Below are 27,415 nucleotides of genomic sequence, written 5' to 3'. Positions count from 1 at the left end.
CCACAAGAGAAAATCCACGTCTGATGACTTTGTTCAAGTGCCTGTATTTAATCTACTTATTGCTTTCTTTAGTTACATGGGAAAATGCATTCTCTTTCTGCTTAAGTCAATTTTCTCTCATGCTGAATTAGAAATTTTAACTAATAGGTCTGGTCCAGAAATACTCTTAAAACTCAAGTTTGTAAGTTACTTTTGGTCATCATAATTTTGTCTAATATAAAGAGAGAATATTTAGAGTCATTTCTGTGTTCTCTTTTCAGATAATTAATTTTCTCATTAAAGAAATATATTATTAGATTGACCTTGAGGAATATTTTTTTCTAGTCTTGATTAACAAATTGAAATGGGCTGTTTGTACATGTTTACAAAGCATCAGGAGTAGAGCAAGAAATAGTGGGTAAGCCTCTGAATTTTTTGATATTTTGAAAGACTGAAGAATAAAGTATTTAAAAATTCTCGGCAAAACTAAAATCCAAGGAAAAACAATTTAAAGGAAAACAAATACTCATTATCTTAACCTGTAGCTATCACTGTCCACATATCTTATTTGAAAAAAACTAATACTTTTTTATACAGTGTGCCTTTAGAAATCTTTTATATTTTTTCTGTAAATTGATTAAAGTTAATTTTTTTATTTTTGTTCAAATAAAGAGTATAAAATGATTTATCTAATAACAATGGGCATCAATGTGTTGAATGAGAATAATAGCATTTAATTCCTACTTTATCTTTCGTAACATTCTTTTCTTCTGGGAATTTCATTCCTTGGGAGCAGGAAACTCCCTTTGCATCCTGGGGGTTGCTATCTTTTATGTATTACTTGGCTGTTGGGTGCATTCTGGGAAATAAGTGACATCCAGAAAGAAAGAAACTGTGGCATTGAGGGACCACATAATATGAATTCAAATTTTGGTATTGTTCTCGAAACAGAAGATAATTCTGTTTTTTATTACTCAGTAGGTAGTAGAAAACCAAGCTAACCAATGAATATCTAGTGTGTCTACTCTGGTTTAAGTGACACTTAACACCATGAACTTGAGAAAATAATAAAGGTCAGGAGTTGATGTAAAAGAAGGTCTGTCAAGCTCTCAGTGGCATATTTGGGAGAAATGCAAATGAACTATTTAAAGACTTTTTATCTTTAGGCTAGAAGAGTTTATGTGAGGTGTCTATTTGGAGCTCATATTGATATTTGCCAGGAGCCAACTATAGAAAACTTATCACTAATGAATAACTGTGAATAAACACCTTGTAAAGAGCTTGTTCATCTTACCTGTGAAACTTTAAAATCTGCCTGGAGATTTCCAGATGTTAACCCACTGAGGAGGACAATTTCATTTTCTTTTGGTTTTTGGACATTCATGGAGTTGATAAGTTTTGGGAGATCTGGTGAAACATTGACCAATTTCTGTAGAGCAAAATCTTAATTAGTTAGATAATTTCTTTTCACTTTCAGAACACTACCCCAAAACTATTTCTGCAAAAGTAATATACTTATATAACTATTCATACTATAGATTACTTATTCTACTAAAAATATTACTTAAAAGAGATCTTGTGAAACTGAAGCATAAAGGTTTAGATTAGAATATAAAAGTCCTTAAACACAAAGATTAAAAAAATTTTAGTACTAAATTTCCAAAGGTAAGCATTTAATGATTATGGTCATGCCAAGGTATATTTAGTAGTTTAGACATTTTTTTTTGTCTTAAGTCCTGGAGTAAGAGACTTGTTGACTAATAATCATCTATTCTAATAAAGTCAATAATAATACTAGTAATAAAATAATTACTAGCATTCATCTGGCTCAATGTACTAGGCACTAGCTAAAGTCTGTACATACATGTATGCTATACAATTTACCACATTTAATCCCTACAACATCTCTACATTGATTAGGTACCATTATTACTTTTTTTTTTTTAAACTTAAGTAATGTGAGGCTCAGAGAAGATTTGTACTTCACGTAAGTGGATGTAGCTAAGTCAGGGCCAAAGTGCCTTCTCTTAGTCTCAAATCACTCATAAATCTCCAAACACAGTTCTTAAGATGCCAACTTGCTCTGACATCTCTCTGGGATGAACTCTGCACCATAATTCCATCAAATACAATCATATGCACAACTTAGTTTGAAAATCCTTCCCGTACTACACAGATAAATGGTACTCAGAGCTTGGTGGAAAGCTTTCGATGAAGCCTTTCCAAGGAAGACATTACAAGAATAAGTAAATAATTGCAGGTCTACTGTTCTGTGGTACTCAAGCTGCAAGTGGTGTACTGTTCTACAATAAAAGCATTAAACCAAAGAGTGAGATTATACCAGAGAGTGAGATCAAACCATCTTCAGCTTTGGGCATAAAATGGTAATCATATCACACCAATTATTCTTCCTATTGTGTCCACAGGCTCTAGTTCAAAGGACCAGGTGAGCCTTCAAGTCCCTGTGTGTTGTTGAGGATTGACGTCTGGACCCTCACAACCTTGGGTGATCTTACAACACTCACCTGCTGCACAGAGCAAAACATTTGAGTGCCAGACAAGTGTAAGGCTGCGAGAGCAAGGTTAGCGGTGAAACATCTGATGATGAAAATCAGCAGGAAGCAGCAACTCTGAGAGCCAGAGGAAAGGGCTGGTTGGTACCCAGCAAGTTTTGGAAAAACCTTAGAAAAGTCATCTCAGACAGAGTGCTTGAAAGTGGAGAAAGGGGGAGCAGAAAAAGCCACTTTAAGGGACTGGTGGGCAGGACCAAGTGCCTGCTCTGAGAGTAGCCCTGTCTCGTGGGGAAGCAAATTTCATAAACACAAGGTGGGCAAACTACATGGGAGGCATATAGGAAAGAGGTCAGGGAAATGGGCTGTGGGAAAACCACCCAATGAATGAGCCCCCTACGGAATGAGCATCACTGAGCGGTGAAGTAATGTTGGTTCTCTGGCCTGTGCCACCTGCCCTTGTAGTGAGCTCTCGGAGAGCCCAAGTCCCCACCCAGCGTGTATACCTGCTGCAGGTGCTCTGTGCTGCACTCATCCTTGTTCACGTCCAGGTTCACAAAGCAGACCTAAGAGAAAGGGCAAAGAGAGACCGTTAAGTGAAAAACCTGGCGGGCAGTTCTTTCTGAAGAAAGCAGGAATCAGTTGGGGACTAATGATTTGAGAGTCCGAAACATTTAGAAAAGTCGATTGAACATGGCAGTTTTCCCTGGGGGCTTCTCTGCAGACCTCTCTGCCCTAGTCACCATTCCCACGGGTCTCACCACGTGCCCTCTTCCCTCCATGGCCCGGCAAACAAAGCTTTCTCTTTGTATTGGAGCCAATGTAACTGCAAAATCTTCAGGTTTAGGAAGGGTTATGGAATCTCATGAAACAGTAACAGAGACTTGTCATCCTCTAAATTTCTGTTCATGATTGCAATAAACATGTCTCCCCATGTCCCTTTCCCCTTCTTGTTTCCTCCTCCCTCTCCCCTCCCACTTCTAATAGAGTGTGTACCAAGTGGATTTCTCTGTTTCTGGTTTTAAGTTAATTTTGATTTATTCATATATTGCTGTATAGTTTGTCTCTCTTTAGCCATATTACATAAATGTCTGAATATAGTAGAGCATAAAAACAATAGGTACAATATTAAATAGTAATTTAGAACAACAGTATCTTAAATCTCCAACACATCACATAGATATAAATCTACTACAGATAGAGATGGGGAGAAGAAAGCTTAAAGGAAAGTTTCAAAAAGGTGAGATGCACTCTTGAGAGCTGTAGATCGTGGTGGGCAGGGACCAGGAGGGCGTCCCTGGGAGGTCGGGTAGCATGAGTGATACTTGAAGATAGAAAGTTCCACACACTGCAGAGGATCAGGGAGGAAGAGACGCTTAATGGGACACACACAGGCCTGCAGAAAGGGAAATGTTAGTAATAAGGTTCTGGAAGGTTTGCATTAAATGTGTTCATGGAAATGAGGCTTTATCATATTTTGCTAAAAATCATCCAGAGGCATTCATTCTTAGCAAGTGGGTTTGCCATGTAAAACTGACAATATTAATTGTGTGGCTATTTAATCAGATGTTTGTACTATGGCGCTCTCTGATTTTAGCAGTTGTTCACGGTCATGGTTTCCCAGAGTCTCTGTCTTTTCCTTCTGAGGTTAAAAACATAATCAAAAGATTTGGGGAAAGTCCTTAAAAACTAAAATAGTCATACACTGCTGAAATGTGAAGGTCATTATTATTTTACTCTCCCCAACAATGGGAGATTTCCTCAGGTTTCCTGGGCTCACAATAACTTTACAGCGTCTCCCCAGGGTAGTCTTTGCTGGTTGAGAATAACTGGATAGCTATTTAGGGAAGGAAAGGCATGGGATGTCACCTGCACTCTCATTCAGAGGTCCCCTTCCTTTGGGTTATTAAGATGGGTAAATAGGGAGGGAGTGGGCAGGAGGGACTTTGCCAAGAGCACCAATGGAAGCATGGCAGCAGGGGTACTTGGAAGGGGTTCATGATCTAGAGCAGTTTCAAGATTATTATATAATAGCAGTAACTTTGCCTTTGGAAAATGGTTCAATATCTATCAGTCCTCCAGGACTTTTAACAATACGCAGCTGTGATGGCAGCTACTGAATTGATTAGATGATTTTCCATTCTCCTTGAAGAAAGGTGCACTACCTTGACTGGGATTCTTATTATCTTGTATCTTTGCGGGAGAGGACAAAGCGGAGGCCAAAAGAGGCATCTGTAATACTGACTTCCCTGTCCTCTGATACTATCGATAGTTCTCTGAAGATGAACTTACTTTTCATTCATTTTGGGCTGCAATATGAACTCTGCCTATACTTGGAGGAAACCCCTCACACCAGCTGGGCCTGGACCCAAATAAAGCAAGATATAAACCAACCCCTTGCTTGTACTCGGCACATACATCTTTCTTTGGGGATGATCCAGGTTTTTAGGGTCTTATATACATACAATTTTGGGAGACCCTCTTTAAGAGAAAAAAAACAAAATTGAAAATTCTAACCCTGGCTGGCATAGCTCAGTGGATTGAGCGCAGGCTGCGAACCAAAGTGTCGCAGGTTCGATTCCCAGTCAGGGCACATGCCTGAGTTGCAGGCCATGGCCCCCAAGCAACCGCACATTGATGTTTCTCTCTCTCTTTCTCCCTCCCTTCCCTCTCTAAAAATAAATAAATAAACAAAATCTTTAAAAAATGTTATCTATAAAAAACCCGAAAATTCTAACTTAGGTGTGAATATTCACTTATTTAGAAGGAGAAAAGGAATCACAACACATTTCAACAATGAAATGGCTGAAAAGCACCACAAGCATGATACTCCCAGGAAAATGATATTTTTAACAAAACAACAGGTGTATTGGCATACACCTCCACAATGCTTTCCCCTTACATCTTGGCTCTATAATCTTTGTCTCTTTGTAGCACCATTTTCTCTAGAGGGAATAAAAAGATAATTCAGTCTTATTATAATATTGTGACTGAACTTTTTTTCAGCTCCACAAACTTTTTCTGATGATATCTTAGACATTTTCCAGGTTGATGTCAAATTTAGTGGGAAACTGCTATAAAATTTCTTTGATGTATGGGTTGTCACGGGCATACTCATTACTTCTAATACTGTTACAGGTTTCTCCTATACAAATGTAAGAATTTGGGTAGTTCTTTTTTAATTTGATTCCCATTAAAAAAGAAAAAAACACATGATGTAGTTATTATTTTCAATGCTGCATTATCAAATAAATTCCTTCCGGGGGAGAACCCAATCTTGAATTTGTAATTTCACGTATCTGGTGACAGGAAGAATTCTCCACAGACTAGCTTCTGGCATATGGTCCTTGTTTTCTCTCTACTATCTCTATATTTTTGGTATTGGGGGCAGTAGGACATGCTCCTATTGTAAAAGCATCTCTGAGCTGACACTTTCATGTCTCAATGTCTGGTTGAATTGCCACTGTCTACGGTAGGAGTATTTCTGGGAGCCCATCCAACATGTGGATGGCTAGCAGTCACTTAGCTATTCATGAAAGTGACCTCAAGCCACCTAGACAGATCTCACATAAACATAATGCCACTCTATTTCCCTTAAGTGAGACCACACACTTATCTGTGATCACTCCAATGACCTCACTCAGTATGAGAAGAGGTAAGATGTGGTGGGAGTCTGAAAGGAAAGAAACAATTGTTGTTAAAATACCTTCCTTTTGAAAATTGTACAAAAGCATATAACCACGTGAGCACATTGCCAACCCTATTCCCAGGGCACTGAGAGTGGAGCCTGTGCACCCGGGGAGCCAAGAATTTTAAGCTTTGATGATTTTACAGTACATGCACTTGATGGTGAAATGGTTCTTGCAATGCAATTGCTCTGTGTGTGTGTTCACTCACTATGACCTTGGGTTCTTTACTTGAGATTTACTCAGCCACTAATGCTGAACTCCAAGTGGATCATAAGACAAGCCTCTGCCTAGAAGTGCTGGGGAGTGGTGGGTGTGGGGTAGGGACTTCCTGTGGTTTAGTGAGGGGACTAGGCGCTCTCTGTCTCTGTGGTGGATGGTCTTGGTGCTGGTGCTGAGAAGACAAACAGTACGAGGCATTGTTCTTGCTCTCAGAGAGTTCTGGTATGTCTGCAGCCAGGACACATTGCTGAAACTATGAAAACATTATTAAGCTTCACAGGAGCGACAGGTATGTGTGCTGGAGGAGGAAGTTGGGAGAATGAGCTCAATCACAAATGCAACTGCAGAGAAGGCTGGGTGTGAGGTGAGCCTGGAAGGCAGGAAGGACGCATGCAAAAGCAGAAGAGGGAAAATGCACAAACTACAAATGGATGATTGTTCCCTAATCAGCACCTGCTCAGTCATGATAAGAGGCTCTTGCTTCAGCACAAGGTGAGCAGAGGAAGAAGACAGAGGTTGTGGAGTCCAAGGCAAGAGGTGCCTCCTAGAGGAACTCTGGAAGTGAGATCAGAGTTGTGAGCAAAGAGACTTTCTTTTTATACAGTGAAGACTTGGGGTATAATTCACAGACTTTTCAAGGAGTTGGATGAAATAAGAACCCACAGTTCTATGGTATGTCCCCAATGCAGTGAGAGCACAAGTGTTAGATGAGATATTTCCATCTCTAAAAGTGAGGCTGCTCCCTGTGTTAGTACAGGAGGTTACAAGGGAGCTTTTGGTGATAAGAATTTGAAAACAAGTTTCTGCAGGATGAGTGTGAGTGTTCTATGTGACTAAGATTTAAAGCTTGGGACAGTCTGCATTATGGTTCTCTGGGCTGTGTATTGAAGGGGATGCTTAGGGTCTGGTGAGAATGCCGTGGGCCTGGAGGCCGGGGCTGCGGGTCTGAGACTGTGTGTCTGCAACAGTAGCCCCTGGGAATGAGATGTAAGCAGTTTTTGTTGACTCCTCGCCTCAATCTGAAGTGACGCCGTGGAGTTCTCTGTAAATTGCCCATGTGTGCAAATCCCTGTGTGCCCAATGACCTACAGGAAGACTTTTTAGAAAGTCATTTAGTTATCTTTCTTCTTATATGTAGTCTACTTTCCTTCAGCCTTCACTAGACTGAGTTCATGAGGGCAGGCACCATTCACCATTGTATCTGTAGTGCTTAGCATAGCCCAGCCTCTCTCAGGTGCTCAGCGAGTGCTTGTGATAAACCCATGTGTATGGATGAAGTGAAGGTACTGTCTCAGGTGATGGGGGTGATAATTATTGCCCCGTGACAATTATTTTCCTTATTTATGATGTGAATCCCAACATAGTTAGTAAACAAAGTTTTCTTCTAGTAAGCCTATAAGGTAGTAAGTAGTTATAGGAGAATTAACTAGATTAATAGTTATCCACCTATTGGTACTGTTTAAAGTACTAAGATTGATTGGCAGTTACAAAATAGTTATGGAGATGTAAAGTGTGGCATAGGGAACATGGTTAATAATACTGTAATAACTGTGCGGGGCTAGGTGGGTAATAAAATTACTAGGGGTATAAGTTTATAAATTATATAAATGTCTGTGCTGTACATCTGGAACTAATATAATATTTAATGTCAATTGTAATTGAAAAAGGGAAAAATAGTATCTAGATTGGCTTTTTTGTCCCATGAATAAGGGTTTGCTAAAAAATAGAAAGAGGCAAAAAGTTGAGACCCATCATTGGTGGTAAATACACACAGAAGCTTTTAATGTTTTTCTTGGGACAGGATCTCCCTCCTGGTCACAGAAAGCACATGTTGTGTTGCGTCTGCACATGGCCTTGTTTCGACCATCTGCAGACACGCTCCGCCAGAAGCAGATGGAAACATCTTCACTGAGAGAACACAACCCCTCTTTCCTGCCCCCTAGCAGAGCTCATTTTGTGGTTGCCCATGCCTTTTACATGCAAATGCCTTTCTTCTGTCCTTATTACAGTTTTAAAATGAAATGTTGTAGGAATAAGCATCACTGGGAAATGATGCCAGTTTGTGATTTTGACTTTTGCATAATCTAAGTCTTCAAAGTTACTTACACATAATGAAAAGCTTACTATCCTTGTTGTCTATCCATGTATATGTTGTCTTCACTGCTTTGTATTATGGGTTATTTACTCAAACAATATCAGTTATTTATTTTACTTCTAAATGTCTTTCATAAATAGAAAACTATGTAGCTGTGCTTAAAATGTCATAATAAAATTTTATTAGATAGTGATATTATATATATTGGTTAAAGGCTTCCATGAGAAAGAGGATAACATTACAATCTAAGAAAATAGGAAAGAATAGTTTTAAGTAGATTGAAATTCATAGCAACTTTTGTGAGTTCACTGTATTTAATAAATAGCTTGATTTCAATACAAATTAAGTCAGACAAAAACAATAATTATGTTAAATAAAAATTTCAGGTCTGGCCTTTTTTCACTGAAACCACAGAAACAGAAGTGATGATTATTATCAGGGTCAAACCATATTGCATGTGGACAGTTTTATTTTTATTTTTATTTTTTTGACGTTTTTAATTTTTTTACGATTTTATTTATTTATATATTTTTTATTTATAGAGAGAGGGGAGGGGAAGGAGAAACAGAGGGACAGAAACATCAATGTGTGGTTACCTCTCAGGTGGCCTCCTCTGGGGACCTGGCCTGCAACCCAGGCATGTGTCCTGACTGGGAATTGAACCGGCAACCTTTTGGTTTGCAGGCCCACACTCAATCCACTGAGCTACACCAACCAGGGTGACAGTTTTATTTTTTCATGTATTCACTTGAGTCAACATTTTGGACTCGTTAGATAGCCAAACATGGTCTTTGAGAAGTGCCATTGCATTATGCCTCCACCAAGGGCAAATCATTGCGCAAGAAGTGACATAACAGTGGGCATCCTAGCCCAGAACGTGGGACTTTTGACTTCTTTCCCCCTGGGGGTGTTTTTTCATGTCTCCCAAAGTCTGCTGAAACCCATTAGGAAAAGCATTCTTATGGAGACCCTGCTTGTAGGGTCTCCATAAGTTAACAAAAAGCATGATGTCAAATGGCCTTTAGAATCTAGGCGCTCAGATGTTTACTATGACCAAGCACACCCTCATGCTTTATCTTTGAAGAAACCCAATTCCTTCCTTCTGCCGCTTCTAACAATGCAACCATCTGGCCACGGGGTGATGATAGGGTGTCTTATTCGATGGTATCAAAATGCCGATCTACACATCTTCTGAAGGCAAAATTGTCTCCTTTCTTCTCCCAACCAAAAGACTTCTGCGAGATTCAGGACCCAGGACCAAAATTATCTCTTAAAGAATGTGACATTTTTCTCTGATTAGTACTTCAGGGGGATGACAACTAAAATGGCAATTTATACATCAATGTTGTTATGCCATGGAGCTGTCAGACATTCTGGAACACACTGATACCGCATTTGTATCCAATTACTCTTGCTTTGAAATGATTGTGGTCATCACACAAAGCAAATATAAAAAGCTGTAGAAACTCACATCTGTAGTTTGGGTAGCACAATTATTTTGGAGCAGAGGAAAAGCAACTTAAACACACAATTACTAGGAATAAATGATAGTCTAATTTTAAAACATAAATAATTAATCTAAATAGACATCTAACAAGTGTTCTCATATTTTGACAACCAAAACTGGAGATAACTCCAACCTTGACTTCTCCAGGATGCTTCAGGTATACCTGGGCAAACGCTTTATGCCTCTTTCATAGTTAAGCAATGCTGCAATCCCGTTAGCATAGGTTAATTCTGTGAAAAGCAAAAGCAGTAGCAACTACTAAATACACATCCTGGCTGGTGCTACACAGGGGAGCAAAGTGATGACTTAGAGAATTTTGTCCTCACATGAATCTGCTAATATTACAGTGGGGGCCTGTAACAGTGGGGAATTGTATCCCATGTCATCATTCTTGTGACATAGCTTCTGTGAATGCTGACTCTGACTAATATGCAGCTTGTAGAAAAATGGCACGTTTGCATAAGAATCCTAGGAACTAACTTCAAAATGTAAAGACTCCCACCTTTAGGTGTTTCAGCTCTCAGAGATTTGCTGACCCCCAAACGTAAAACTAGGATGACGCGAGACCAAGGTGATGCAAACCAGGATGACGCACATGAGACCGTCGCTTGCCCAGTTTTCAGTCCTTATTGGAGTGGATTGTGCTAGTCTGCACGGAGAGGACGTTTCAACCCCTTTCCCTTGACCTCTGTTCTGCTTTCCGTCTCCTTCCTTATAAAAACTTCAACCAGCACCTGCCTTAGGAGTTTGGATTTTGTTGTGGCAGGTGGCTGCATCTGCATTCAGTTATACTAATGGGGAAAAGGTACTTTACCTTCTTTTGAACCAAACTATCCAGGAGACTATGTACATGGATGAAGAGCACCAGAAAGTGGTTGTCCGTTCCACTGCATTGGGTCTCTAAGAACCACTCTACGTGGCCTGCTCTAGGTCTGCCTATGAAGCCATTAGCTCCAAGGCACGCAATAGAACTGCTGTTCCTATAGCTTGGTTTTCTGAGTCTCTTAGAGACTCGTGAATTAAAAATGCTCTAACAGACTGGCAAGTGCTTAGAAGTAAGTTGCTTTTCAGATAAATGACCATTACATCTCCACACTTAAGCTCTGATTGTGGAATCGAGTGTTCAAGACAGGTGACTCCACTCTGCAAACACCTGATGTGCCCTAACCACTCCAAAAGGGTAGCAGGAGGGCGGTGAGCTCGGTTTTTGTTTTGCTTTGCTTTGAGCTTCATATGTTTGATGTTTCTGACTTTCATCATTAAGGCATCATTAATCTGGCCTCATCACTTACAGAGCAAATTAAAGAAATATCACTGTTGTTTCTTGGTTGAGACTTAAAAATTCCAGCTTTCAGTAGAAGGATACTGTGAATTGCCTATTTGTAGCTTATGGAAAGCCTCAAAAAGACAGCCCTTTCTGAGCAAAGATGGACAGCACTGTCTGGGAAGGGCCAACTTGGGCCGTGAAGTTTATTCCTTTGTAATGTTCAGACCTCATCATCACACCATGTTTGTTGCAAGCTAGCATTTTCCCACTCAAAAGGCAAGCAGAAGAAAACATAAACGATATTCTCGGGCTTCAAATAGCTCTTGTCAAATAAATTTGAATTTCAGTAGGAGTAAATAAATAAGAAAACAAGAAATAACTTCCTGAAATGTAAGTTCAAATATATGTATAAAATATGTTTTTTATCTTTTTGTTGTAGTATAGAATCATAGAATTTTGGAGTAGAAAGTGTACTTAAAAATTATCTGATTTAACTCTTTTGTCTGGAAGGAAATGGAAACCTAGATAAGCAAATGATACCAAATCCCCTAGTTAATTCATTTATTCATTCATTTGTTCATTCATTCATTCATTCAGCTACTCATTCCATTTATTCATTTAAGAGTATTTACAGGCCAGGTCTTCCGTTCCTTGAGCTAAATTACTAACTTACAACAGTAAATCAGAGTTAGATGTAGCAATTAGTATAGTAAGTCTTATCACCCTGCATTTTTCTGTTCTAGGTGGGGTGAAGATCATGGAATAAAGGGAAGGCTAGAAGATTTAAGACAAAAGAAATGTAAGCACATTTATTTCTTAGAGTGACAGAGTCAAAGGTGGGGAAGAGATGGAGAAGGTGAGAGGGAGGTTATAAATAGCAGAGTACTGGAAAATTAACATATTAAAGCTAAATGGAAAACAAAGCAAGAGGACAGTATGAGCATGAAATGTCAGATTACTAAAGATGCCCTATATCAGCTCCTGGGTTTTTTTTTCCCATGGGGATGGTTCATTTGTATGGCATTGATTCTCCTCCCCCTGGAGAGGAAGCTCTAAGGAACAAAGCAGGGAGTGGGGGAGGATTCAAGAACATGAATTGCTTCTGCTGCTTCTGATGGCAGCTTGGAGGTGCTGCCACCTCACTTGCTTTTGCTGTGAGTGTAGGGCGGGTTCATAGCGGTGACAGTGGAATTTCACATGAGAGTTCACTTCAGAGGCTGAGAGGAGCTGAGACACCTTTCCTGCCCAAGCACTGTGCGCATACTGATGACAGCTGATGGCACCGGGGCTCCCAGCAGTGGGAGCTGGTCTGCCACCTCAAGTCTATTGCTCTCTAGAAACCTCTGCTTCATGGCAAACCTCTGTCTCCTGCAAATGCCAACAAGAGCATTTAAGGGCTCAAGCTCAATTCCTTAGAGATCTCAGGATTCCAAATTGCTACTGCAGTTCCCTAGAGCACATTGCTGCCAGTGTCTTCAATGGCCCAGAGACCTGAGGTGTGAGAAACAGACAGTACAAGTTTGATGAGAGAGTTCTGACACTGCCCACACGATGGGTTTTTATTCGTTGCACTCCTGATCTCCCCGCTCAGTTTTGAAGAAGAGAATGAGGGTTGAAAATGGGAGTGCATTGATTTCTTCTCATCTTTCAGACTTCCTCTTAAGCGCTACCTCCTCGAAGGGATCTCTCCCCACCACCCTGCTGTCGTCTCTTAGAGCACTATGCACTTGCCCTTCACGCCAGTTATCATGGCCTGCATCAACTTTGTTTAATTATTTGCTGTCTTTTTCCCCAACGCGAAGGTAGACTCATGAAGAGTGGGGCTGCCGTCTCTCAGTGCTCACCCAGCATCTACCAGAGAGCACGGCCCAGCTAGCGTTCCCTAAGTAGCTGCTAAATAAGTGAAGAATGACCAGGTCACAGGTGAAGACAGAGGTCTTGAATTGTCCATATTAAATGTCCCATTTGGGCCCAAGCCTGTGTTACTTCGGACTATCCCTTTCAGCCCGATTTGATCAGGAGCTTTGTTACAATAAACTTTGGCATGATCTGCTGGGACCAGCTTTCCCTAGGCATTGTGCTAGCAATTCTCATTCTTTCTTACTTGAGAATGTCTTAAAATGTGCCCTTTTCACTTTGAATATGAACAAGAAGGTAAAAGAAGTAGGCAAAAATAAAACCTCTGCTCTTCAGGAAGTATTACATTAGAGCACGAGCCAGAGGAAATCGTGTTTCCCCAGGAAGTAAAGGCATGGATAAAAGTGTGCTTATGAAGCATTGACAGATGCGCTTTTAAGCCAATTATCAGACAGCTTTGAAGTGTGAGTCGGCAGGATCACCTCCACGTTCCCTGCAGCTTGCATTGAAAAAGCTTCCTTTCCTTGGAATGTCTGAGTATATGGGTTCGGGCACATCTTAAGGTGGGCCACTCGAACAGTATTTCTGAGAGCAGCTTGGATGGTCCCCATGATTAGAGAAATAATAAAATAAGAATCATCACAGCTCAACCAGGCATACCTGCCTTATTCAGTGGGGTAAAGAAGTCTCATCAAATGTCTGCATTTGACAACTTAAGCATGTGCTTTCAAATGCCACTGGACAGTGAAGAAGAGAGACATAACTGAAAACAGAAACTCACTTTATGTCCCACCTCTTTCTTTAAAATGATCTTATATACACTATTAAGTGCAGAAAATGTCATGTTCTCTACAAATATTCTAAAATTTCTTAAAAGAGTATACTATTGAAAGAATATGCTAAAAATCATGTTTTAATTAATGAATGGTAAATAAACCTTTTTATTCATATACATTTTATTATAAACTTAAAATACCTTGACATGATATTATTGAACTAACACTATTTTATTGAGATTATAGCAATACAACTTTCTAATGCAAAGCGAAACCCAAACAAGGCCATATTTTTTTAAAAAAATTTTATTTATTTATTTTTTAGAGAGGGAAGGGAGGGAGAAAGAGAGAGAGAGAGAAACATCAATGTGAGGTTGCTGGGGGTCATGGCCTGCAACCCAGGCATGTGACCTGACTGGGAATTGAACCTGCGACACTTTGGTTCGCAGCCCGTGCTCAATCCACTGAGCTACGCCAGCCAGGGCAAGGCCATATTTTTTAAACCATGTCCTCCCCTCCTGTTCTCTATTCCTGTGTGCATATTGGAAGTTCAAAACTTGTGAGTGGTTTCATTCATTCCTTCATTCCTTGAGGAAATATTTGACTGCCTGTGAGAGTCATAACTCTGAGAGAAACCCCAGCTGCACGGGAGAGCCCACGGCCTTTGGAGACCGTGTGACAAAGGGCATTGAACTGATAAAGGAGGAGGAAGGCTTCCCGAGGAGGTGAACTTTGAATCAAGACCTGAAAGGTTTAGAGGTGATGTGGGGGTGGATAGAGGCAGAGTCGGAAGGCAGGAAGGTAGGGGAGGGCTCCAGGTAGGGACCTGGTAACATTTCCAAGGTTTTATAACAAGAGGGAGGATCGCGCAGTTAAGAAATTAAAAAAAGGGTTGTTGGCATGTAGGGAGTTAGCAGAGGGATGGTGAACATGAGACCAGAGGGATGGGGTTTCATATGATGCTGGACTTTGGAAGGGATTTTGAAGAATCCTGAATGCAATGGAAAACCAGTGAAGAGAAAGAGAAAGACCCGCAGATGAAGTTGACATAATCATATGTTTTCGTGTGGGCAGCCATAACAAAAACCATAAGCTGGGTGGCTTATGAACAACAGAAATTTATTTCTCACCTGTGAAGGATGGAAGTTCAAGGTCAGGGAGGAAGGATTCTGGTAAGAACCCTCCTCCAGGTTGCAGATGGCTGACTTTTCCTTGTGTTCTCACGTGGTGGAGAGCAGAGAAGAAGCAGCAAGTTTTGCCTTGACTCTTGCAAGGGCATGAATCCCGTTCATGAGGGCTTTATTCTAAAGACTGGTCTAGCTCTAATTACTTTTTCATGTCATCACACTGGCCACTCAGCCCACTTGTCACCAATAGCCGCTTGTGAAATTGATTTTTAGTAATGCCATGGCTGAAGGGTTTTCATCTTATCAGATTCCAAGAAGAGGGTGGGTTTTTTGCTCCTGCTGTTCATGCATGAAATGCCTGCAATACTGAACCTAGCCATGTGTGAACTACGCAGCAATGAAATGAACTGTTCTCATCTAAGCTTTCTCTCTCCCTTTATAATAAAGAAAATGAGTCTTCAGGGAAAGGTTAATTAGATACCTACAGAGCTTCAACAATTTGATATTTATACACAAATTCATTAGAAAGAGTTATAAGGCAATTTGCAAGCGCTCAGTTGAGACCTTCAGAACTAAGATGGTAGCAGACACTTTTCATAATGTGTTCTCTGGGCCAGATAGTTGGCCCCATAACATTGCTGCTAATAAGATTCTATCATGATCTCCAAAATACATGTGAGGAACCAGAGGCACAGAAAGATTAAGCAACTTGGGCAGTCACAGAGCTGCTGAGGGGTAATCAGGATTCATTCCTAAGCAGTCTGTCCTAGAGGTCTGTACTAGGTTATGCTCTGCTGTCTCTTTAGCACAGTATTTATTACATGCTATGTTATACCTTGTATAATATGCCATGTTATGTATAACATAACAGCCTATATCATAAATGCCATATTTAATGCTATGCTATTTTTCCCTTTAAAAACTGAGACAATGGTAATAGAATAAACAATAAAAATACCCCCCAGAAAACATTTCCACCTAGGATTAAACCCCCCAAAAGCTTTCCAGTGAGCATGGTTTTCCCTATCAAAAAAAACACAAAAACTTCTGTAAGCTGTTTATAGATTTTCACAAGCCTGGCTACCAGTTCTGTAATAAAATTCTTAGCTAATGACAAGAGCAACCCAAAACCTATGTTACTTTTTAAAAAGTTGTTCATCTACTTTTTCCTTCAAGAATATCTTCACACTGTTAAAAGGACTTCAGTTGTTATATAGATTAAATATTTCAAGAAGAATTCCTATCATTTTCATAATAAAGGAATGTAAAACTATAATGCTATGCTATTTTTTAAGAATAGTAGATTGGTTAGATTCTCAGAGGTTTTACTTTGATTAAGAATTAGATACATTTTCAGCGTTTCATTCTAGCAGTTAATGAAAGGTTTTTTTAATTAATTAATTAATTAATTTTTAGAGAAGGAAAGGGGGGAGAGAGAGAGAGATAGAGAGAGAGAGAGAGAGAGAGAAACATCAATGTGTGGTTGCTAGGGGCCAGGGCCTGCAACCCAGGCATGTGCCCTGACTGGGAATCAAACCTGCGATACCTGGTTCACAGCCCGCACTCAATCCACTGACCTACGCCAGCCAGGGCGAAAGTTTTTTTTTTTAAACCATGGATTAGTGATAGGAATGTGATATTTACTTCTAGGACTTTAATATATTTGCAGTTAAGTCCATAATGTTTCTCTGAGGATTCTCTCCAAAAGGAATTTAATGTTGGGCTCCATTGGTGGTTTGGACAAAGCCATAAGGAGCCAGAATAAGAGTCAAGGTGGGTGGCAGAGCTTGGGAGGTGTTCCCCAGGGAGAAGGAGAGAGGTGGCGTTGACCTGAGGAGGGAGCAAGGTTCTCAGAAAGGGCTCTGAGTTTGGTGGGTGACCGTGGAAGGACCGTGGGAGGATGGGGCATCATTACCAAGGGCAGCTCATGAGAGGGGCAAGCGGTGGCCTCGTCTCCAAGAGCAGAGCACAGGTTGAAGCCGGTGTCCACAAACCACACTGGACCCAGGACCAACCAGTGAAAACCTTCCTTCACTGCACCATCAAACTCTCCATTTGGACATGTGTACTTCAATATTACATATATGGATATTTTTTCCTTGGTGTTAAACTTTCTGCATAGAACATAATGATAGGGAATAGCAATAGCAAGCATGGTGGACTCTACTGTTTCTAAGGTATGTGCAGAGATGGATAGCATGATCAGGAATAAGAACTTAAGTCAATTAGCTTTACTATTATTTTATTACTATCATAAATACTATTATTACTACTTGGACTCTCAATTTTACCTATGACCTAGTAAATAAGAATGTATAACATGTGATTCAAACAAGGATCTTTGCTTGGCAACACCTGTACTAGTTGGACTGAATATCCAGCAAATGAATTTTGTTGAAAAATAACATTAGCTGTGACCACTACAAAAAAAAAAGAAGAAAAAGGAAAGAAAAAAGAGAAACAAAAACATTTTTCCTTGAAAAATTAATGGACCCTATAGAGGCTGAATCTATACTCCAGTCTCATTAAGCCTCATATAATGGATATCTTCAGAGCTTGCAAACTGGCATTTTTGAGTCCAAAATTAGCTGATACTCAGCTTGAAAATATGTTCAGTGTGGAATAGGATGTGTTTTTAGTGAAATCAAAATAGCATTAATCAAACGATGTTCTATGAAAAACTCTGGATGTCTGGGCTCTTTTTTTTACAAAGGAAAAACTCTGGGACAATAAGACAGCATTTCTATGTGGTAGGAATCCCTCAGACCCTGTTAGTGTGGTATGTGCTCCACGTTCCCCAGTGAGCCCATCAGTTCCTGTTGTATCCTGGGCACTGAGGTCTACTGGCAAATGTCCTTTGTCATTGTTGACTGGATGGCATTTTTTTAATAGTAGAGAACTTTGTCTCTATACTGAAGTCTGTATAGAAAATGGGAAAATAAAAATGCCAAGGCTGAGTTTTGAGAAACATGGAAGAGAGCCCATTTCTTTGTGAAAAGGTGTACTGGATCTACACGTTGATCAGACAGAGAGTGTTTGTGCTCCAAAGAAACAGAACTTCTGAAGGCCAAGATGGAGGCATAGGTAAATGTGCCTCATCTCCATGCACAAAATTATAGCAAAAAATACAGCTACACTACAAAACAAATATCACCCAGAATTGTCAGAAAATGGCTGTGTGGGAGTCTGACAACCAAGGATTTAAAGAAGCCACATTTATCCAGATGGGTAGGAGGGACAGAGACGCGGAGTGATACAGAGAGGCACGGAGACCAGAACAGGCAGTCCATGTGTATGTGTGGTAGATAAAAAGTGGGAGGGATTCTTTAGGAGTGAGGGATCCCAGCTCCACTCCAGACCACCTGACCCAGAGTCCCTGTGCCAGGAGGATAAGTCCCCATAACTTCTGACTGTAAAAACTAGTGGGTGGGGGTGGGGGGGTGACAGAAGAAACTGTGTCCTCTTAAAGGACCTGCATTGGACTTAGGACTCACACAGATCTATCTCCTCTGGGATTCAGCACCAGGGAAACAGCTGTAAGGGCACCAGTGGCATATGGAGAGAAAGTGAAGTGTGAGTCGGGCGACAGCTTACCCCTGGGAAAAACTCAAGAGATCAGGCAGTGGCATTGCTCCCTCTGCAAGCCCTCCCCCACACAGAGCAATGGAGCAGTGACCTGGGTTGCCTCGCCCAGGTGATTACCTAAGGCTCCACCCCATACAACTTAACAGGTGTGCTAAGACTGGGAGTCAAAACCACTCTACCTAATACACAGACACAAACACAGGAAGGCTGTCAAAATGAGACAAAGAAATATGGTGCAAATGAAAGAACAGAACAGAACTCCAGAAAATGAACTAAATGAAATGGAGATAAGCAACCTATACGATTCAAAGTTCAAAACACCGGTTATAAAGATGCTCCAGTAACTCACTGGATAATTTAACACCATAAAAAAGACCCAGGCAGAAATGAAGATTGCATTAAATAAAGAAAAATCTACAGGGACCCATCAGTGAAGAGGATAAACCTGAGAATCAAATCAATGATTTGGAACACAAGGAAGGAAAAAGCATTCAAACTGAATAGCAGGAAGAAAAAAGAATTAAAAAAAAATGAGGATAGGTAGGAAACTCTGGGACAACTTCAAGTCTACCAACAGTTGCATCATAGGGGTGCCAGAAGAAGAGGGTAAGCAAGAAATTTAAAACTTATTTGAAAAAATAATGAAAGAACACTTCTATAATTTGGTGAAGGAAATAAACATACAAGTTCAGGAAACACAGAAAATCCCCCAAAAGATTGACCCAAACAGGACCACGCCAAGACACATCATAATTAAAATCCCAAAGGTGAAAAATAAAGAGAGAATCTTAAAAGCAGCAAGAGAAAAACAGAGTTACCTACAAAGGAGTTCCCATAAAACCATCAGCGAATTTCTCAAAAGAAACTTTGCAGGCTAGAAGGGATTGGCAAGAAGTATTGAAAGTGATGAAAAGCAAGGACCTGCCACCTAGATGACTCTATCCAGCAAAGCTACCATTTAGAATGGAAGGGCAGATAAAGTGCTTTCCAATCAAGGTGAAACTAAAGGGGTTCATTATCACCAAGCCATTATTATATGAAATGCTAAAGGGAATTATATAAGAAAAAGAAGCTCAAAATGATGAATATTAAAATGGCAATAAATTCATGGTTGGAACTGGGGAGCATTGTGCTAAGTGAAATAAGCCAGGTGGTGAAAGACAAATAGTATATGATCTCACCTATAAGTGAAACCTAATCTAGTGACAAATCTAGAAACAAATCTAGAAACAAATAAGCAAGCAAAATACAACCAGAGGCATTGAAGTAAAGAACAAACTGACAGTACCTAGAGAGGAGGGGGCAGAAGAATAATAGGAGATAATACAGGGGAAGGGCCATCAAGGAACATGTATAAAGGACATATGGACAAAGCCAAAGGGGGTAGTTTCAAGAGTAGGAGGCAGAGATGGGTGGGGTGGGGGGCTGTGGGGGGTGAAAATGGAGACAACTGTACTTGAACAACAATTTGAAAAATAAAAAAAAAATAAAAGGATTTAACAAGATTAAAAAAAATTAAGTTCAACAGAAAAAAATACAAAATGGCAATAAATTCACAACTATCAACAGTTGAATCCAAATAACAAACTAAGCAAACAAGCAGAACGGAAACAGAAATGTGGAGACGGAGGTCATTTGGAGGTTTATCAGTAGGGAGGGGCAAGGGAGGAAATGGGGAGGAAGGTGCAGGGATTAAGAAGCACAAACTGGTAGGGCCAAAACAGATGGGGGGGGGGGGATGTTAAAAACAGTACAGGTAATGGAGTAGCCAAAGAACTTATACGTATGACCCATGAACATGAACTAGGGGGCATTACTAGAGGGGATGGGGTTACTGGGTGGAGTGGGGCAAAAGGGAAAAATTGGGACAGCTGTAATAGCATAATCAATAAAATATATTAAAATAGGAAAACAAAAAAACCCCAAATTATTAAATAATATTATGACACAATCCATCATTAAAAAATTATAGAGGATTCAAGGGAAGAGGCATGTTGAAACAACTGGTGATCTATTTAAAAAAGCATGTGTTTTGGATGTAAAGTAACTGATGATTCTGTGGAATTAGTTGTGCATTAGGGAGAATAACTTGTCTGGGCAATTGCTCTTTCCAGATGGCAGACTGATTAAATAAAGTCTGAGGGAAGCAGAAATCGTGTGTCCTAAACAGAAACAAGCTTTTGCAAACAAAACTCTAGCTGGAAAAAAATGTTCCTTGGCATTTGACTATCTAATTTACATAAACAATTATTTGTGGCATCAGCCAAAAGCACAGATTGATCTCTATCTGATTACCTACCTACCTACCTACCTACCTACCTACCAACCAACCATCTAGCTGTCCACATAGTATTTGCTCTTTAGTGTTGACTACAATTTTGACATGACCCCACATTTTTGGAGGTAGTACTCCTGATGGCATAAAATCAGGTAATGGCACAGCTTGTTTACTGAGAGAAGTTAAATAACTTGTTGCAGACTGGTTAAAATTTGCAGGAGGAGGTGTTGCCGCTGTGGCTGGTGTTAAAGTAAGATACATGAAACTAATATGCACAGCGGTGACATTTTTCAATGATGTAGAATTTTAGATTATGTGATACATTATAATCTAGTTTTTGTTTTGTTTAAAAAATTAAAACTAAACACTGTTATGAACCTCGCAAGGAGCTCCATGAACTCAGTATGCTTCTGTTACCTTGAGTCAAGGGGAGAAGGCTGAATGAACTGGATGTGAAACATGACAATTTTGGTGGCTTTGGTACAACAAGGTGCTGAAGAGAGTTTTAACTGTCGGGAGACATTGTGATTGCAGGAAAGACTTGGCCACTTTGGTTGCCAATACAACTCATCTAACCACTGAGTAGTTACCAGGATGCATGATTTTATTGGTCCAGTCATCCCAAAGTGATTTATTTGGAGATGTCATTTGGGAAGGAACAACCTGGTGCAAGATTGTAGGCTACATGCTCTTTCCCAGATAAAAGTAAACCCAAATCCCACGTCTTCTGAAGACTGATGTTTAAAAAAACTCACTCGGGGTGCGTGAATAGGGAGGGTGGGGCATAGGGACTATGCCATTTTTGGTCAAAAACTGCTGAACACTCGGCATCACATGAATAGGTGCACTTGTAAATCACCCATCATGAAATGGGCCAACACATTGAGTCTTCAAAAAATAATTCACTGAAGCTGAACGCAGCCTCTCACAACAATACCAGCTGGTACCCTGATACAGATGGGTTCCTAGAACACTCACCCCGTAGGGAAAGCTCGTAGCACAAGGGGCCCACCCTCCAGATTATTCTGTGTTTTTTTTTGCCGAGGTCCCTCCCTATACATGGAAAAATAAAACTTGCCATCGACATCTTGTGTAGAAGAAAAATTTTCAGATCAAACTGTAATAACTTAAATATAACATTTTAATAATGGAATTTTAAAATAATGAGATGTTTCTATTTTTAATGTATATGGTTTGAATTTTTTTTTGGTCCCAGTAATGTTTGTAGTATGTTAAATATTTTCATCTCCATTCAATAACAATGAATGGCTGATGGTTATATGATTATATTCCCTGCCTCCTCCCTGTGGGCACTTGATTTTGTATTTCCTGATGCAGATGTTAATTAAAGAATGAGATCAGGAAGGGTAAGAGTACAGAGAAGAAGAAGACAGGAGAGACTGGTGCAGAACTCTTTAAAAGACTGACGTAGGGTCAGAGTCAGAGAACCGAAAACACATGAGTGGCCAGAGAAAGAGCCAGAAAACCAGAAAAGTGTGATGCTGAAGAACCTGAGGGAAGGCACCACTGGAAGACGCAACCTGCCAAGAGCCCGAGCCCCTTGTATGTTCTTGCTGGGCGTGCCAGAATCGCAAGGTCCTGACTGCTCTTGACCATGGCCATTTCTCAGCCTTTGGTTTGCAGAACACAGTCTTCAAGGACGAAGTAACATCTCCCCTCTGCTGACTATGTGTGGGCTCACGTACAGCTCTCTACAAAAGCAGTGAACTCTCCAAGCTCAGCATTCCTTGGCTGTGAGGCAAACTCACCATGTGCATGGCACTCCTGACACCCACCTGTGTCACCCTTGTGGTTCCTGGGAGGCAAGAAAGACTAACACAATCACACCGCCTCTCTGGCTATTGTTCTGCTGTAAGAAAATTCTTTTTCTCTGACACAGCAGTCTCGTGTCTTTCCCCAGCATTCATAAATCAGTGAGAGGCTCGCTTATTAGCTTGAAAGTAGGATAATATCCCCAGCTCTCTCACAGTCCTTGACAGACACTCCAGGAAGGATTACAACATTGACAAGAAGTTAACAAAGGTAAGGATTGAGAAGGTTCCATTGCTCCTTGTTACACTTGGCAAGAACAGTTTCCATGGAGTGCCGAGGGCTGAAGAGACAAGTCTGAACTATTTCAAAAACGTTGGCTATACAGGGACGTGCAAAGGGCAATCGACAAAGAAGAAATGAGCTCCAAGGATAATTCTGTCTCTGGCAGTGGTTTTTTCAGTTATTTCATTGTTTGACCCTGCAACCTTTTGTTTGTGATTCCTGAGGCAGCTGCTTAAGGCAGTGCAGTGAGCTCTGTAGAACTCCAGGGGGCGCCAGCCCCCCGGGGGTTTAGGTTGGAGTATAACTGACAGCAGAACTTCAATGTGCCTTCCGAAGGTGAGAACAAAACCAAACCTGTAGTAGTAGTACCAAAAGGAAGGAAAGGTTTGCTTAACTTTTTCTCATAATTAGATAATTGAATCAAAGCCAGAGAACCTCCAAATGTTTTTTTTTTCATTTGTCTCATGTCTTGTGTTGTATTTTGTCCCCAAACAATTGCCCAGCGAACTGTGGCTTATTCCACCATTGAAATATGCCTCTGTTCAGAAACTTCAAAGACCTGTGTGGTCCCTGCACCCGCATCTGACCTCATCATCAGTCACGGGTCACATCCTGCCAGCACCTTCCATTCTTGTCTTTCTCCTGTGCGTCTCACCTTGACACAAAGTAACTCATTCTCTACAAAATGGTAATTTGGGCCTTTTGGGAGTTCATCCTCTTTTTAAAAGGTTATCCAATTACCCTCTGTCCCCTTTCAAGCCACCCATCAAGCTGTTTGAATCTGCAAGTACAAAGTTCCCCTCCACCTTCCAGAAAGAACCAGACGCAGCTGGTGCTGCCCTGCAGCCCCGTGGTAGGTGGGTGGGGGAGCCAGAGCCCAGGGCTGTCAGGAGCGCAGGTTCCCAGGTGGCATGTCACCCAGGCAGTGACCAATGGCACTCCTGTCAGAGTCCGTGTGCAAGGGGGCCGTTCCTCAGCTAGCAGAACTATCCGAACCAAGAGCTCCACAGGAGCGTCTATTCTCCGTAAAAAATTCGCAAAGTGACCAGAGCAGATGCTCTCTTAAAATTCACGCACTGAAAGTGTGTTTCTGATGCACTGTCCTGTCTAGGGAGCTTCCCTGTGTTTCTTTATCCATCTGTCCTGCTTCATGGTGTTTCTTCTTTATTGCAAAACATACACAGGGATGTCTCTTCACCTCACTTGAAAATTCAGCTCCATGGATGTGACTTTAAATGTCCAAACCACAAAATATTGTTGAAAGACTCAACCACCTTAGTTGTTTTGGTTGGGCAATGACATTGGGGCAAGCAATTTATTACGCTTCTCTCTTTCAGCAAACATGTCAAAAGAACTGAGAGATGGTGGGGGCATTTGGGTTTTATTCTGCCCCCTACTGAGGCTCCGTGGCTGGCATCCCACGGGCTCCTGGATATCTGCTGGAAATGTGCATGGGTGCTCCCAATCACAGTAAAAATGGATCTACTCTTAAAGGGGCTCAGTGAGAGAAAATGGATAAAAGCTCAATACCAAGCCAATGCAGCTTACAAAGCATAACATTATATATAAAGTGTAACATGGGGAGCTAGAAACCTGGGAGAGTAGTAGTATTGCATTTCATACGCTCCATTAAAAATCACCTTTGTTTAGTGTCTGGGAGGCCCTCCTGGGGGCTGAGCCAGCCAGACATCAGACAGGCCATCTGTCAGCCAAGCAGACAGATGACGGACAGACGGACAGACGCTCAGAGAGAGATGCTGCTGCTCAGTCTTCCCTTTAAGGGCCTGTGGTTCAGAGCTGTTGCGTGAATTTGAATCCGAATGGGGCCACGGACCTTCAAATGAGCATGTATTCTTTCCTCTGTTCATATACTAGGGAGCAGGTAATAATTTCACTTGAGAAAAGATTTTGGCAGTTAAAATACCAGACCCTCATGCAGGTCACACTCAGAGGCTGTGTGTGGATTATTTACCAATGCACATGCTCAGTCACTGAAATGTCAGCACGAGTTATTAGATATACAAGGGGATGAAAATCTGCATTTCCCTTTGGGACAGAACAAACTTTAAAGTATTACTGAAAGCAGGCCAGAGTAGGTTGGCATGAATCATTTGAGCCCCTTAAAATTTTATGTTCAGATATTCTTTAGCTATCTTCAGAAGATCTTTGTTGTCATTTATAGTTTTGAACATGTTCTCCCACGTCTGGCATTTTAGGTTTTACTCCTTTGGATTTTAATATTATTATGAGTTTCATTTTTGATGAAAATCAATTGCCAGAGAACTATGAGTAGTTGATTTCTGGCCTTAAAATCCTGAAACTCTGTCAGAGAGGCATTTGGATCTTTCATGTAAATATTAAACCTGGTTGATGATTATGTGTGTTTGCCTTTGGTTGTGCTTGTGCACCTGCTGAAAATTCTCTCCCTTATCTTCTTTGTCCAGTTACTGCTTTGCTATTTTTCATGCTAGAACTTAAAGGAAAATCATATCTTCTCAGGAATCTACTTCAGATGTTTAGCTTTTCCCATCTCCTCCTGTGACTGTAGCCATTCCCCACACTAGGGTCCCGCCTCCCTTTACTGGGATCTTTGGTGATAACACGTCACTCTGAAAGGAGCTGAGAGAGTGTAAATCTTTCCCCAGCTCCATGAAGCACCCTGTGGGCACAACTTATCTAGCATTTAAAAATTTTTTTAAATGTTTTAATTTATTTTTTACAGATGATGTGGTCATTAAAATAAGTGAAACAAAAATAGTAAAAGATATGTAAAGGCAAAACGAATAAACTCTCTCCCTTATCCAACACCCACCCAAGTGTGATAATAAATTTTAACACTGTAATGTATACGCTTCCATATCTTTCTCTAAGTAAATATATATCTATAAGTCTATAGATTTGGATCATTTTTTAAAGGGTTTTTTTAAAAATTTATTTTTAGAGAGGGAGGGGAGGGAGAAAGAGAGAGATAGAGAAACATCAATGTGCGGTTGCTGGGGGTCATGGCCTGCAACCCAGGCATGTGCCCTGACTGGGAATCGAACCTGCAACACTTTGGTTCGCAGCCTGCACTCAATCCACTGAGCTACGCCAGCCAGGGTGATTTGGATCTTTATATCTCCATCACCTATACCTGTCACCTATCGATATGTATATGTATGAACAGAAAAATACGAGGACTTTGTGTGACAGTAACAGCACATTAGTACACGAACTACAACACGCTTTTCTACATAGACGTCTACAAGGTCTGGCAGAAGTGAGGCCTCCTTGAGTGTGATTGATAAGGTAATGATGTTGGTGTAATAATTTACAGTTTTAATTTGAACACTTCACCTAAAATGTCATATGCTGTGCTGGTGTGTGATGTTGTTATGTTACAGAATTACATGCTTATGATTTTGTCATAAAAAGGGGGGTGTTGTTTGTGCTGGACCCTGCATATATCTTACTAAATATATTTTTGCAAATTTTACATATACACACTATAGTTTTCAATAAATGGGATGATCATATGGTTTGGTTTTCTTAAAAGTAAAAATATTCTCTAATGTGGGTTAATTGATGTAACCCCAGAAAAATTATCTGTGCTCTATATTAATGCCCCTGAGAAAGTTAATCTTGAATTGTTTGAAGTCTTTCAGAAGTACCACCCTGCTAAAATATGACTTTGTCTTTATTTTGAGCCTGCCTATGTTCTTTTCCTCCTTTTTTCCTTTCTTCTCTCTTTTTCTTCCTTCTTCCTCTCTCTTTCTCCTTCTCCTCTTCACTCTCAACACATAATCCTGACAATCGAGTTTCTGTTCAGCACAGAGTAACAAATGTTATAAAAGAAAAATGAGGTCATTCTATTCCAAAGTCAAGAAAAATTCGGCTTGAAGAGGGCAGAGAATAGGTCTGTCTTAGTCACCATTGTAGTACAATGATTATTAAGATAAAAAGAACATAATTATGGAAGCAAATTCAAATTACAGAATACCATCACAAAATCAGATCTCAATGATGAAAGGATTTTTAATATACCTACATTTTTTCTTCTGTGCCACAAATGTAATGGCATTCTGGCACATGGTCTTTTGGTTTATACACATTTCTTTTTTAAAAAATATTCATAATTTGGGGCTCAGGCGTGTATGTCCGTGCCCAAGTCAACGTCCTTCCTGAAATCTGAGGCCCGGAAACAGGGGGAATGTATCCTCTAATCACCCCCTCTTTGAATTACCCAGGACTTGCTTTTCTTTTCTGAAGAACTGACAAGTTTTTTATTCTCTTTCTGAATTGCAAACCACACATCAAATACTTCTCAGCCACCATGACCGTGGCTTTTGTAATTCCGGGTAGGTTGTGATTAACGGGCTACAGAAACTGGGATGGGAAATTAGGGTTTACAGATCCAAAAATGCTGTTACTAATTACAGCTTTGAGAAAAAAACAAAAGCTAGATTTATGCAGGAAGCAATATTATTGTGAA

At 40.4% G+C, this 27,415-nt stretch overlaps 1 protein-coding gene across 1 annotated transcript in view; it reads right to left on the bottom strand.

The window, feature by feature from the left end:
- Nucleotides 1-27,415, bottom strand: part of LOC123829834 (SPHK1 interactor, AKAP domain containing) — a 119,084-nt gene that overhangs the window by 31,509 nt on the left and 60,160 nt on the right. Inside the window, 2 exon segments of the mRNA XM_045855783.1 lie at nt 1,274-1,408; nt 2,996-3,055. Coding sequence (XP_045711739.1) covers nt 1,274-1,408; nt 2,996-3,055 — 195 coding nt within the window.

Source organism: Phyllostomus hastatus, unplaced genomic scaffold (assembly GCF_019186645.2).
Source record: "Phyllostomus hastatus isolate PE091 unplaced genomic scaffold, TTU_PhHast_1.1 phas_contig_137, whole genome shotgun sequence".
In the NCBI taxonomy this organism is placed as follows: domain Eukaryota; kingdom Metazoa; phylum Chordata; class Mammalia; order Chiroptera; family Phyllostomidae; genus Phyllostomus; species Phyllostomus hastatus.
The sequence above is the reverse complement of the archived record's forward strand: the minus strand, read 5'-3'. Positions and strand labels throughout refer to the sequence as shown.